Source organism: Oryctolagus cuniculus, chromosome 8, assembly GCF_964237555.1.
Source record: "Oryctolagus cuniculus chromosome 8, mOryCun1.1, whole genome shotgun sequence".
In the NCBI taxonomy this organism is placed as follows: domain Eukaryota; kingdom Metazoa; phylum Chordata; class Mammalia; order Lagomorpha; family Leporidae; genus Oryctolagus; species Oryctolagus cuniculus.
Genome location: NC_091439.1, coordinates 64,941,550 through 64,957,043, shown reverse-complemented (window position 1 = coordinate 64,957,043; position 15,494 = coordinate 64,941,550). Strand labels below are relative to the sequence as shown.

At 39.7% G+C, this 15,494-nt stretch overlaps 1 protein-coding gene across 2 annotated transcripts in view; it reads right to left on the bottom strand.

Annotated features, from left to right (window-relative positions):
- Positions 1–215: 215 nt before the first annotated feature.
- EMCN (endomucin) overlaps positions 216–15,494 on the bottom strand; it is a 120,470-nt gene continuing 105,191 nt past the window's right edge. For both annotated transcript variants that reach the window (XR_011378336.1, XM_008267566.4), the window contains 2 exons: positions 11,231–11,304; positions 216–2,556 (listed from right to left, as the gene is read on the bottom strand). Coding sequence is in view for 1 of the 2 variants with exons in the window: in XM_008267566.4 (XP_008265788.2) it covers positions 11,270–11,304 (35 nt within the window). In the remaining variant the exon portion in view is untranslated. The remainder of the gene's footprint in view (positions 2,557–11,230; positions 11,305–15,494) is intronic.

Below are 15,494 nucleotides of genomic sequence, written 5' to 3'. Positions count from 1 at the left end.
CAAGAAACAAAACTCAGCCTTTGTAATGACTGAAATATTCCAGCTCAGAAAGGGAAATTTAAGAATCTTTCTCTGCAGGCTGATGACAGCCAATATGTCAGCTAACATCATCATGTATTCCCAGATGATAATAGTGCCAGTTAATTAGGTCTTGTTTATATTTGGATTGTTGATAGGCTTAAGTTATATTCATATTATCACAAAGAAAAACCACATAGAAATCCTTCTCTTTAATCTAAATTCAGGTTTCCTTTGTCACACTGACATTTAAAGTATATATCAGAATAAAAAAGCTTATAATAAGTCAGACATACAAAGTAAATCATCTAAATCTTAAAGAACATCTGATTAATGATAGTTTTGGCTTGACAACCAGATATCCTGTCTCAACAGAAGTTTAAGCTGGTATATAAACATTCAGACATTACCTTTGAGATTGATGCTACAAAATACCATGAAAATCTCCATAAATTCCACATTACTCTTAACACTTAGACCTTTGTAAAGATTTAATGCTTTGGTTGTTGGTGTAAGACATGTTCTTTTTGTAGAATTCTTGAACTGGGATGAATTCTTTATGACCATTAAAAAGCTTTCTTTTTTTCCTGATTCTTGTAAACTCTTTTCTAACAATGCTCATAACAGGTAGAGAAAATGTTTTTTTTTTTTTTTTTCTGGAACCCACAATAATATCAATTGCAAACATTTAATGTTTAGAAGAAGTTGTTTCTTTGCCATACATTCTGTGTAACTAGACTTGCTAAGAAGCTCAGTTGAGAATTCTAGGGGTGCTGGGCTATTGTCCCCTGAAGACCAGTGCTCACTATTCAGCATGTTCCTGCCACTGTCTCACCCCTTCAAGGATTTCTAAAAAGTCAGAATTATGCCTGGACAAAGCAGCCCTAAAGAGAAAGTGCATGGAGTAGAGACACTTGTCCTTTTATCTTATGTCTTATTTTCCTTTTTTTTTTTTTTTTTCTATTCCCCATTCTTCTTGACAAAACACAAAGAGACACCTGTCAGAAACGCAGATCTTCTTGCTTGGTGTCCTTGATTAGAAGTAGTCTAAACCTCAGGAAGCTAAAATCAAGATGATTATATAACTCCTGAAGCTGATAGTTTTCAAATATACTGCAACAAAAGACCATTTAAGAGGCAGTTTTAAATACACTATTCCATTTCTACTGTTCTGCTCTAAGATTACTAAGATAAAATAGTGTTGAACTCAGCTTACATAATCATAAAAGTTAAAAGCTGTCACTGGCACTCAGTTGGTTCTTAAGCTTTCCGCAAAACCTCAGCCAACTTGAGGTGTTGATTCCTTGTGTCTAGGAAGTGGTCAAGGTTGAATAGTCAGCTTTTAAAGATGAGTTTGCAATCGAAAATGAATCCTCATGTGAATGGAAGGGGAGAGGGAGTGGGAAAGGGGAGGGATGCGGGTGGGAGAGACGATATGGGGGGGAAGCCATTGTAATCCATAAGCTGTACTTTGGAAATTTATATTCATTAAATAAAAGTTAAAAAAAAATAAAGATGAGTTTGCCCCTGATAAAGCAACATTTGCAATCACATGGTATATTTAGGAAAGTGATAGACTGAAAAAAATCATAATTTTGTATTTATGAAGTGTCACTTTTCTACAAATTGGATATTCAGTACTGATGGCTAGAACAAATCATTACATTTCTAAAAGAAATAAAAAATGCACAGAGATAGTAGAAATCAAATGAATTAATGAAAGATTTTGCTCCTGTTATCTTCTTAATAAATGCAGTACAGAGTGTCACAAATGCCCTTGCATCCTTGTTACACAGTTTGAATTACAAATAGAATGACCAAGTAATTTGCTGTCCTCCTAACAGAGTCCAATAGATAAATCCTTAGTTCCTTTCTCACCTTTTACAGATGCCCGTCATTAGTTAGTACTCATATTCTAATTATAATCCCAAATGATTCATAATTGTAGGAAGACAATACCATGCATTTTCACAGTCACATTATTATATTTTAGTATGTCAAATACAGCAAGTATTTATTGAAAGTAACATATGAAAATATGAATAAAATAACGGTATGTACAAAGTAACACTGCATGACTTCTACCTAATATTTAATAATACAACTGCAAATTATCCCTGCATTAACATAGTGGAAAATAATAAATACAAATGTTAGGTAATGCAAGAACACCAAGAAAGTCAGAAAGTCTCCATGGGTATGAACTGTCAGCCCTGGAAACCTTCAACTCCAGGAAGGGGTGTGCCCTCAGGGAGAACACCTGCCTGGGCTGTTAGGTTCATGGCTCACAAACATCCCTCCTAAAACTCACTCCCTTCGGAATGTTTCTAGAAAATGAAGTAACACGCTTTTGTTGCACTTGTAGGCAGAAGAGGCCCAGGATTCTTTTTGACCCTATCAAATTATTGCATGCCATCTAGACATCCTTTTATTGGGACAGGCCAGTGATGCAGACTGGCGAGCAGGATTGGAGATCAGGGCTGATTCCTCACGATTTTCTAGCTTTTCACCCCAGAGCACAGAAGCTGAAGATTAAGCCTGTGAAGAACAACAACAAACAAATTCAGATTCCAAAAAAAGTGAAGAAGCAGAGATGGTGGGGGGATCATTTCATGATAAGAAATGTTAGTAATTAGCCATTTTTGTTTTCAGCTAGAAGAGTCACTTGAATGTTTTACTAGCACTTCAAACTCAACATGTTCGATTAGAAAGCGCTATGCATCCTTCCAAACCTGTTACCCTTCACCCTGTAAACTCAGTCTTGCTATTGCAGCCACAGCACATCCACACAGCAAAGCTGGATATGTGAATATCATTGATAGTCCCATTCTTCTACATTCTTCACTGCTCACACCAAATCAGTCACTACATCTTGAGATTTTTCTCCTTCTAGACCTTTTCTCTATTCTACCTCATCACCTCTATCTCTCCTGTAGCTGCAGCCTTAGCCTAAGCCCTTGTAATTGTCTAGTAGAATATTGCACTAATCTCTGACTTCTCTGCTTCAGGTCTTGCTCCTATTGAACTTTGTGTACCTCAAGAACAAATTTCCTTTGATTCCCCTTCTAATTTAAATCCTTAATGATACTCTACTACTAACGGATGCAGTTCAAGATATGTTGCTTAGGTGACTTTGAGTAGTTAGTAGATTTATGGGTAAATTTCATTATGTCCCTGCTGTGTACTCATCAAGGAGAAGAATGAACAGGCAGCTTGCTGCTTCTCTTTCGCAGGAAAAGTATATAGGCCTTCAGTCTGGTACTTCAAAGGTTGCTTGTTTGTAGTACAGAAATAACCTTCTGTATGGGTCCAAAAGAGAGCCAAGGATGGAGGTTTCTGTGACCAAATTGGGACAGGAGTAGTGGCTTGTGTTGGCAGGGGTTAGATGCTGTGTAGCTCATGACCATATTAGTGACTTGTTGGAGTCTAGGGAGCAGGTGACATTGCATGTATGGGAGTGGGGAGAGTGGGTAGTACCAGTGGCAGAAGTGTGTTCTCTGATCTTTCATGGCATGGTTAGTACAGGCAAGAGGACCCTTAACAGAGATACCTGTACGATTGGTTTGCATGGGACAAAGTTGTACATTTGTTGGCAATGCCTGTGGGTAGGAGCCCCAAAGTCCATGTCAAGTATTAGGCTATGGGAAGGGCTTTAGACTGAGGTAATTCTGATGGCCTTCCAGGGCATCTGTGGCTGAAAGATGGTCCAAAGTATGCCAGAGTGTGGTGTAGCAGAAGGAGCACCATGATTCTAGGGATGCTTACAGGTCTGCTCTTCCCCTAAATATTGGACTAATTTCCTGGGGGGGAGGATGCAATCCCTCAGTATGAAAAAAGTATGACTTTTTAACATTAACAGAAGAGTAAATCATGCTTCCTCTTAGCCTTGTGAAGTCCTTTGTGGTTTACCCAAGGAACAAGGTCTCCCATAACCTGACACCTTTAGTACTTCACCCTCATATTTCCCAGACTGACACTGAACCATATTCTCTAGGCCAATGCTTCCAAAGCTATCCATAGTGTAGGAACTGGTGGTTGTTAATTTTTTAATCTACCCATTTATAAACTGATATTTAAAAATACAGTAACATGAGTTGGATGGTGCAGCAATATTAGATTGTTGTAATAATTTTTAAACTTTTTAAATTTAATTCATGTACCATGCAGTTTCAGGATTCTTTGCCTTTGCACAAGCTATTTCCTGTTTCTAGAAAAACATTTTCTCTTTTCAATGAGGCCATTTTAACGTTCTTAAAAGTCATTCTGTACGTCTCAGCTCAAACACCATCTTTAAAAAATTGCCATTGAACTTAGGAGTACTGTGTTTATCTTTACATACTACTATCTTATCTCAGATTATACTAAAATTAAATTTTGTGTGTGTATTTCTCTCCACTTCTGTAAGTTCCTTGGTGAGAGCAACAATGTTATATCCCTTTTTATATCCAGAACTTGGAAAGGAGTGAGGCCTTAGTCACTTTTTGTTCAACTGAGTCCTACTCCTCTGTAGATGCATTTCCAAGTGAAATCAAGAATTTTCAGCATGGCTTAGCTAGGTACACATTTGGATTTAGGTACTAGGATAATGCTTATGACTCATAATATTTCAATCATGTTAACAAATATCAGCAATCTATATTAGGAATAAATTGGAGTTTCATTAGCATTTATTCCTGAAGGTCATCTTTCTCAAGAAATGGATCTTACTTCATGAATGCTTTTTCCCATTGAGTGATAGTTTCAGTTTATTTGTCTGTACCAACAACAGTATTTTCTTTCTTTCACTACATTGTAATCTCTCCAGGATTCAGTGCGCTGTCTCCAAGTGTGATGAAGGACTTACTGGTCACTCAGCAACCTAATACTTTGTAAATTTGTGATTTTACAAAGAATGCATTATTATTTTATTGTATAGTTTAATAATAGATTTCTATAATAGTATTGACAATATTTTATAAACTTTCTGCCCCAGTCTTATAAATGCGGGACCCAATGCAAAGCATCACTAAGAAATTCACTCAGGACCAGAGAGTAGGAACAGAAAATAAATATTTTCTTATGATATTTTCCTTTTAGCCCTCTTATTTCACTTAAAAATGAAAGAACACCAATTGAAAAACATGTTAAATTCCTCTGGACATTCACAAAGGTGCTCCTGGATTGCTGGGTACCATTTAGAAAAGTACAGAAGTGTAGTGAATTAAAAGTGAAAGAAAAATAAAAATGGCTTCCATTCCACAGTACTGAGGATGCATAGGATGGCACTGTCATGCCAGCTCCTGGACTTGCCTCATTGGACTGAAACTTCAAGAGATTCGGCACACAAGTTGTCTCAGAATAGAAGCGAGATGAGACCCACCAGTAAGTAAGCAAACAGGAGCAGCATGATGTCTTCCTGACCACAGTTTAGGTTTGATCACCAGTAACGTTACATATAAAGTTACGTATACATATAACGTTACATATAAGTTGCTTTGTTCCCATTCATCTTTGTGTATTGGACATGTTTACATAGTATTAAAAAGTTGTCATGAGAATTACTTTTACTACATGCATGTATAATATCACAGGATGAAGCACATTTATTTTACAATTTCCTATCTCTTTGGACAAATAAGCTGTTCATAAAGGTTTACTACCAGTCTTTGTGTATTAATCTTTAATCATGTTTCCAGTGATTTTCTTACACAAAATTCCTAAAAGTGAAAGAAATTACTAGGTTCCCAATGTGAGTATTTTGTTTCTCAGTGAACACAGCTAAGTACTTTTTAGAACATTAATCCCATTTATACTTTCAAATGCAGCATTTGAAACTTCATCAGTATGATTTACCTCATCAGTACGATTTTTTAAAACTTAGAAAAAAAGAGTTCAGTTAAATTGATGTAACATTCAGTTTTTGGTCTTAAATCACATTTTTATTACTAGTAGCATAGGAACTCTTCTATAATTTTATTAATATTTCTATTTCCTTATCTATGAATTACCTATTAATGGCCTTTTGGAAGTTTTCTGTCATGTCCCAGATTAAAATAAAATTCATATTCTATAGATGTCCTAACTGACATCTATAGAATGTTCTACCCAACAGCGGAAGAATACACATTCTTCTTAACAGCACACAATCTGTTCTCCAAGGTAGACCATATAATAGAACAGACAACAAGTCTTAACGAATCTTCTCAGGATTGAAATCATACTGACTTTCTTTTCCAGCCACAACACAATACAAATAGAATTTAATAACCAGAAAAACATTGCAAACCATAGAAATAAATGGAAATGAAACAACATACTCTTGAACAATTGATAGATCAATGAAGAAATTAAGAAGAAAATGTAAGCATTTCTTGAAACCAATGAAAATGCAAACACAACATGGCAAAGCCTATAGGATAGGAAAAAAGTAGTAGTAAGAGAGGAGTTTATGGCAATGAAGACCTACATCAACCAAGTGGAAAGATTTCCAGTAAACAACTTTTCACTACACTTCAGTGGAAAAATAAGTGCAATTCACACCCAAAATTAGTAGAAGGAAAGGAATACAGATGAGAGTCAAAATAAATGAAATACAGACTAAGGAAAAATATAAACATCAACAAAAGAAATGGTTCTTAGGAAAGATCAACACAATTGGCAAACCCTTAATTAGACCAACTAAGAATAAAAGAGAGAAGACTCAAATAAAATCAGAGATGAAAAAGGAGACATTAAAATAACAACACAGAAATAAAAAGGATCATGAGAGATTATTAGGAACAAGCCAACAAATTTGATAGCCTAAATTCCTGAACACATACTTGTTACCATACTTCTCTTGAAACATAAAGAAACAGAATACAATAAATGTCTTCTATCAAAGAAAAACTCAGGTCCAGATGGCTTCACTGCTGAATTTTATCAAACATTTATATAAGAATTAATATCAATTCTCCTTAAATTATTCCCAAAAAAGAGGAGGGAATTCTTGCAAACTCATTCTAGGAGGCCATAGTCTTAGTCTTATTTTGAGATAGGATTTTTTTTTTTTTTGACAGGCAGAGTTAGACAGAGAGAGAGAGACAGAGAAGGCCTTCCTTCCGTTGATTCACCCACCAAATGGCCACCACAGCTGGCGTGCTGCAACCGGTGCGCTGCGCCAATCCAAAGCCAGGAGCCTGGTGCCTTCCTCCTGGTCTCCCATGTGGGTGCAGGGCCCAAGCACTTGGGCCATCCTCTACTGCCTTCCCGGGCCACAGCAGAGAGCTGGACTGGAAGAGGAGCAACCGGGACAGAACCGGCGCCCCAACCGGGACTAGAACCCGGGGTGTTGGCGCCGCAGGCAGAGGATTAGCCTAGTGAGCCTTGGCGCCAGCCGAGATAGGAATTTTTAACATTGGTATTTACTTCTATATTATTATTGGTTGTTGTGCACATATTCAAAGACTAAACTTCTTTCCCAAAATACTCTAGGACTTATGAATGCATCCTTATATACTCTAAATCTCAGAGTCCATCACAGATTTCTCGATGACAATCTAGAAAGTAGTTATTCACTGGTGATTAAATTCAAATTATTCATAATACTAGAATTCTTATGTATTTATAAGGCCTAGACTATTTGGGGAAAGAAGTTAAAAGTCTTTGAATATGTGCATAGAAATCATTAATAATAAAGAAATAAATACCAATGTTAAAATGGTAGAAATAAGGCCGGCGCCATGGCTCAATAGGCTAATCCTCCACCTGTGGTGCCAGCACCCCGGGTTCTAGTCCCGGTCGGGGCACAGGATTTTGTCTCGGTTGCCCCTCTTCCAGTCCAGCTCTCTGCTATGGCCCTGGAGTGCAGTGGAGGATGGCCCAAGCCCTTGGACCCTGCACCAGCGTGGGAGACCAGGAGAAGCACCTGGCTCCTGCCTTCGGATCAGCGTGGTGCACCGGCAGCAGCATGCCGGCCGCAGTGGCCATTGGAGGGTGAACCAACGGAAGGAAGACCTTCTCTGTCTCTATCTCTCACTGTTCATTCTGCCTGTCAAGAAAGAAAAAAGAAAGTCTTTGAATCTGTGCACAGAAATCAATAATAATAAAGAAATAAATACCAATGTTAAAATGGTAGAAATACATTAGAGAAAACAATAATACAAAAAGAGAGAGTAGAATTGACAGAGGTCAAGCTTGTTTCTTCACCTTCCTTTCTGATCTTTACTCTTCAGTGCTTCATTACACAATCCCCAAGTTCCAAAAAACAGCAAGAAAATCATTTGCCTCTTCAAATTAAAAGACATGAAATAGAGGGTTTTAAAGTAAAGCAATGAAAGAGTATGGAGAATAATTTCTTTCTTTCTTTCTTTCTTTCTTTCTTTCTTTCTTTCTTTCTTTCTTTCTTTCTTTCTTTCTTTCATCCAGAGTTAGACAGTGAGACAGAGAGACAGAGAGAAAGGTCTTTCTTTTTCCGTTGGTTCACCCCCAAAATGGCTGCTACAGCCGGCGCTGTGCTGATCCGAAGGCAGGAGCCAGGTGCTTCCTCCTGGTCTCCCATGAGGGTGCAGGGCCCAAGCACATGGGCCATTCTCCACTGCCCTCCCGGGCCACAGCAGAGAGCTGGACTGAAAGAGAAGCAACCGGGACAGAATCCGGCACCCCAACCGGGACTAGAACCTGGGGTGCTGGTGCCGCAGGCGGAGGATTAGCCTAGTGAGCAGTGGCGCCGGCCAGAGAGTAATTTCTTTTATTAAGCTTGTTTGGGTCAGAATTAACACGCCTTTCCTTTTCCCTTTTCCTTTCCTTTTCTGAAAAAAATTTAATAATATAAAGAGACATATTATGTATTTCCTAGGTACAATTCTAAGAAGGTAACCATACTTCTCTCCCTCCTCCTCTCTCCCTCAATTGTCTTCCTTCCTTTCTTTTATTTTTCTGCTAATTTTTTGCAAAAATATAATTGCAATCTCCTTTATAATCACAGACTTAATGCACCACTAACCATAATATTCAGCAAGTAAAATGAAAGACCACAGTTCCCCAGGAGTATAAAAATGGAGTAAAGAATAACAATCAGATCACAAGATGTCCATTTCTTTCTTATACATTTGTTTGTATTCAATATTAACTACCACATATCAGAGAAAACACATGATATTTGTCTTTTTGGGACTGGCTTACTTCACTAAGCATAATGGTTTCCAGTTGCATCCAGCGTTGCAAACTACAGGGTTTCATTCTTTTTAATGGCTGAGTAGTACTCTATAGTGTATATATATCACATTTTTTTCCTTTGCCATTTTCCACAACTCATCAGAAGACTGTTGTTTTCCTCCAAGTTGGACAAATAACTGATAACATTTAAGCATTTATGGTAACCTAGAAAAAATTCCATTACTTGCCACTGGGTCGCGAAGAAACCGAAGCTGGAACGGCAAGATTTTTTCCATTATCAGCTAAGGATGGGCCATGTATCTCCGTGCTCTGCTTCTCAACTTTTGTATCTGAAGTGGCCATTGCAAAAGGATGAGGAAACTCCAAGTTTCCTTTAATGCATCCTGATTTGCTGGCTAGAGAAGGGTGAAATTCTGATATTGGCTCCTATGTCTTGATCTTAGCCACAAGGCCGAAAATCGACGATTCCTAAATCTGAAAGGTACACCTCTATCTCTGTCTTCTGCTCTGGCCAGAGAAGCACAGCAGTACCATTTACTCCGCAAGCAATTGCTGAGTGTCTGTAACATCGCAGTGCTAGTAGATGGACAGTAGAACAGTGATATTCCTCACCCTGGACACTTAGAGTAACTGCCATTGTGGTCAGGCCAACTCTGGGCATATATTTTTGGTTGTTCTGGTTTTTTATTTGTTTTCAAAAGGCAAGTTTTCTGCAGGTTCTATAAAGCATCAAAACCTGTGAGATCACTTAACTGATAATTCTTTTTTATTTTTTTTTAAATATTTTATTTATTTGAGAGGTAGAGTTACAGAGAGTGGAAGAGACAGACAGAAAGGTCTTCCATCCACTGGTTCACTCCCCAAATGGCCCCAATGGCTAGATCTGAGCTGATCAAAAGCTCTGTTCCCATGTGGGAACAGAGGCCCAAGGACTTGGGCCATCTTTCTACTGCTTTCCCAGGACATAGAAGAGAACTGGATTGGAAAAGGAGCAGCGGGGACAGGACAGGAACTAGTACCCATATAGGATGCCAATGCCGCAGGCAGAGGCTTAACCTATTATGCCACAGAGGTGGCCCCTGTAGATGCTTCTTGTAACAACTGGACTAATGTCAGATGAAAATCTCCTTTCCAGTTCCAGGAAACCAAAGGGCAACATCATCCTGAGCTGGTAGGGTTAATTCCAGAGCAAGCCTGAAATTTGCCTGGGCTATGTTACTAAAATAAGAAACACACCTTCATTGCACTGACTCATGGGCAGGACATGAAACATATTGAACAATGCTGTGGCTTTCAATCATACTTTTGAACAGTTTTCATTCTTAATTGATGAGCAATCATTACAGTGAAATTGGTCATTCGTGTTCTCACTGAGACCCTTAGAGGGCTTGTCATTAAGAAGGTAATCCAAGTAGAGCAAGAATGTGCTTCTGGGACCAACTGGGGATAGGACAGCCCAGCTGAAACTGCATTTTAGGTCACCATGGTCCAGGGTTGTTGTGTTCAAGTGCATGGTACTTGAAACCCAAGGGAAAGAGCATCTTGGCGTAGTCCCTAGATGGGGAGGGCGAAGGACATCCTTCCTGGCTGGCTTCTCTGACTCCAGCGCCCAGAGCCAACTTTTGATTGTTATGAACATCCGAATTTTAGTGCACCTTCTATCATGAATTCTTTTCCCAAACTAAATGGCAAATTTGCGAGCGTTATCACTTGGGTCCCTCTAGTCTTCATTAGCAATAGCAACTTGTTTAACTGCCACTGTCAGAGAGGGTTTACTGACCCAGCTAAAAGCAGGATGCATTTACAAGGAAACATTCCCCACAGGCAGGAAGAGTGAGTAGTGCCATTCCTTAGACAGGCAGGGCAAAGGGAAGAATCTTCTACAACAACCAAGGCATTCATTTTTTTGGAAAGTCTTCTGAGAGTTTGTTTTTAGATAAATAGACAATGATGGCTTCACTGACACAAACCATTAACTTTTCAGCCATAAAATTCTTTAAAAATAATCTAAGCTGCAACAACAGGCTACACATTGGATATTAATGAATGGCTCAGCAGGTAAAATTAGGAAACTTACATATTTACTGCCCAGGTGGAGGAAGGATTCATCAGGCTGTCAGTTCTTGGCTTTTCCTTGTGCAGAATGCTCACCTATGAACAGAGCATATGTTTTGATCTATAAACTCAGAGAATGACTGAGGATGAAAATAAATTTCATTGGCTTGTTTTTGTGCTTTTCAAGGAAAGTTCAATTCTGTAGGAATATCATTAGAGCCACAATTTGCCTCTTGGTATTGTCTGAAAACATTCCCCAGGATTTATGAGCTTTTTAAGCCATCATCCTTTGTCCCCCTAAAGGAGCAACGCGAACTCATTTCCCGGGAGTGCAGGGGGTGTGGTTGGGAGATGACAAGGACACATATACCCTGGGGATTGAATTATTGATTTTTGCTTGTTCTATGAGCTGGGCCTTCTAAGCAAGCTCATATCAGATATTTAGGATGCCGTTTTACCAGGAAGACATTCCAGGATCTTTCTGTTTAAATCATTCAGCCAGAGTTTTGTGAAAATGAATATCTAGGCCAACACCAACACTTTGGTGACATACAGAGCAGCAACAGTCAACATTATTCAATGTTACCATGTCATTCCACTATCCAACATTAAGGTAAATATGAACCTAGGGTGGTTGAAAGCTGAATCACCCCAAGCAGTTATCACACGGTACTGGATTCATGATCAGCGTATTCCACGCTACCTGTGTTCTTCCAGGTAGAATCAAGTAGCAACGCCAGTCACATTACAGAAAAGAATATCGGGGCCTGCGCCGCGGCTCACTAGGCTAATCCTCCGCCTTGCAGTGACGGGTTCTAGTCCCGGTCGGGGTGCCGGATTCTGTCCCGGTTGCCTCTCTTCCAGGCCAGCTCTCTGCTGTGGCCAGGGAGTGCAGTGGAGGATGGCCCAAGTGCTTGGGCCCTGCACCCCATGGGAGACCAGGAGAAGCACCTGGCTCCTGCCTTTGGATAGGTGCAGCGGCCATTGGAGGGTGAACCAACGGCAAAGGAAAACCTTTCTCTCACTGTCCACTCTGCCTGTCCAAAAAAAAAAAAAAAAAGAAAAAGAATATTGGGAAATAGCTTGAGTTTTTTGACAAAATACCCTCATTTTGGTCCCAGTGGTTAGGACACCCCTCTTTCTGGGGACACTGTGGTTGTCTCCTCTTCCTGGCACAGTTGTGGCAATAATAATCAGTGCCAGCAACTGAGGAGAACCAGCTCAGAACTCCTCCTCCGGAGAGTGCTCGGAGAAACACCTGCCGCAGCACTGCACACGTGCAGACAACGCTCCTCTGCACCTTTGGCCCACTGTTTCTTTTGCAATACGCACAGCATCTGGAACCCACGGCTATGCAGTTCACGAATGAGAAGTAAGCACAGTAGACGTTGACTGTAGCACTACTATGTGTAGGCAGGCTTGGAAGGCAAATCATGTAGAAATAATTCTAATTCTTTTTTTTTTTTTTTTTTTTTTGACAGGCAGAGTGGACAGTGAGAGAGAGAGACAGAGAGAAAGGTCTTCCTTTTTCCATTGGTTCACTCCCCAATGGCCGCTGCAGCTGGCGTACTGCGGCTGGCGCTCCGCACTGATCTGAAGGCAGGAGCCAGGTGCTTCTCCTGGTCTCCCATGCGGGTGCAGGGCCCAAGGACTTGGGCCATCCTCCACTGCACTCTGGGCCACAGCAGAGAGCTGGACTGGAAGAGGAGCGGCCAGGACTGAATCTGGTGCCCCGACCAGGATTAGAACCTGGTGTGCCGCCGCAGGTAGTGGATTAGCCTATTGAGCCGTGGCGCCGGCTGGAAATAATTCTAATTCTTAAGACTTCTCCTCAGGGTCTGTGTACTCGGGAACAGGAACTGAGAAAGAGTCAATGACAATATGATATCAGTAACAGCTCTAATATGTCTTAGGTAAAGCCAGACATCTAGATAAAACAACAACTAGAAGGAAACATACCAAAAACAGTTGTATCAAGGCTGCATTTTATGGGTGATTTCAAATTCTTTTCTAGTTTCCATTCTGTCTAATGTGGTCAAATGTTAAAATGGGAGTTTAACCCATGACAACATATTACAAGGCAGCCATATATATTATTTTGCCAAATTAATATTAAGCGGAAAAAGGGAAAAAAACACCTCAAGTAGGGCCATCAATGAAGCCTTGCTGGAAATGCAGAGAATGAATCAAATAGTGACAGGCTGAGAAGAGAGAGATGCATGTAGGCTTCGCACACGTGTGAATGGTTTGCTCACTGTTACCTGTTTGTCCAGCTCTTGTTGCTAATGAACTTCTTTTATTTGGAAAAATAAATTAGTTTAAAAACAGCCCTGACTATACATTTAATGAGTAATTACCACAATACATCCATTAGTATTAGTGTACTGATGCAATGCTAATGAAATGTGATGACCATAATGGTTAGCCAGAAGCGGGGAGGAGAGAGTAACAGAGAGCATCTCCTTCCAAACAGCTTGGGGTCAGTGAGGAAGGCAGTCAGGGCCGGTGGGTGAAGGAGGTCTGAAGATGCACTACGTATGTTTGCTAGTTCGCACGGACTGAACTTCATGAAAGGCCTTGTAGAAGTGCTAAGGTGTCTGGACTTAGACAGTAAGAACTTATCAAAGTTTTCTAAGCAGTGGAGTATTTTCATGAACTCAGATCTGCTTCATTTTTGCTCCCGATGGTTCAAAATCAAATAAGGTTTTGAATAAGTGCAATGACACTGTATTTTTCCCTGTAGACTAATGTATTCTGTAACCATTTCAAGTAGTTTTCTTCAGAATTCTTACAGCCTAACATATTAAACACGAGATGGCATACATGAATGCCGTGAGATGTGACGTAAGTGAGAATCAGGATGAAAGTGCACCATGCTACACTTGTATTTCTCAGGCAGTCATAGTGATGTTTAACTTGGCAAGGTTTCTTATTAAAGCAGAATGATAGCTACATTTCGCATAAAGGACTCCTTGATTTGCCACGTTTGGTGCTCGATTCTTTTCTGGAAGATCAAGCTTACTATACTCCAGCAGGATTTCTCTTTTCCATGAAAGAAAGCTAGAAATATAAACATGTGCAGGCTACATTTTCAGCAGAAGACACTGCTGGAAAGAACATATTTAGTGGGAACAAGGAGTTTGGACAGCTGAGCGAAGTGATCCAATCATAGGAGCAGGATTTAGGGGCAAGGGACTGTCTTCCCAGGAGTACTGAACAGAATTCCAGCCGTGGCTCCTAGAGGCTTCTAGAAACCAAGAAAATTTAGCACTCACTGGCATTTTCCCAGAAGGTGAGTTGCTGCAGAGGTCTGTTTCCTTGGAAACCTTGTTTATTGGCCTCTTCAATGGTACAACTTATTTTGAGATAAAATTCCAAAGTTTCTATATTGAGGTAGTGACTGCTAACTACAACCAATTTTCATGGTGTCTAAAACTCAAATTTCACTGTGCTACTCACTTATGCATCTGATTAACAACATATTCCTTAGAACTTGCAGCAAATAAGTTAAATTTTAACAGTAATCAATTCTGAGTGGTAGGTGGTCATATATTTGCTTTATAAAATTTATTTCTATATTTTCAGTATTTCAAAAAATTTATATTTAAATATATCCAACAGTAGAAACATTGAGCTAATCTTGTGAATTTACATTAAACCTAATCACTTCAAGTTTTGTTCTAGTTACATTTTTGGAAAGGTGTCAGTATTAGACAAGAGATAGTTAAGTAAAAAATAATTTTAACGATCCAAATTTGGGACAATGTGGTACAACAGCTAAGCCATAGCCTGTGGTGCTGGCATCCCAGATGAGCGCTGGTTAAGAGTCTTTGCTGCTCTGCTTCTGACCCAGCTCCAGGCTGATGCTCCCGGGAAAGCAGCAAAAGATGGCTCAAGTGCTTGGGCCCTTGCTGCCAGTGTGGGAGACCTGGACGGAGTTCTTGGCTTCTGGGTCCAACCCAGTGGTTGAACCATGTGGGTAGTGAACCAAAGGATGGAAGATCTCTCTCTCTCTCTCTGTCTGTCTCTTTCCTTCTCTCCCTCCCTCTCTCAGTAACTCAGCCTTTCAAATAAACAAATTTCTTTAAACAAATCCTCTGTTGAGTATAGTGAGCACAGTTTTACAAAAAACAATCTGAGTAACTTTTGAAAGACAGAGGAAAGAGAACTGTTTGCTAGTGTTTTAGTAGCTATCAAACTCAGCTAATAGCAGACTTTTGTAAAAATTGTGGTAATATAAAGAGCATTTGGAGAGCATTAAGTTTTACATTATTAATTCTGAATTA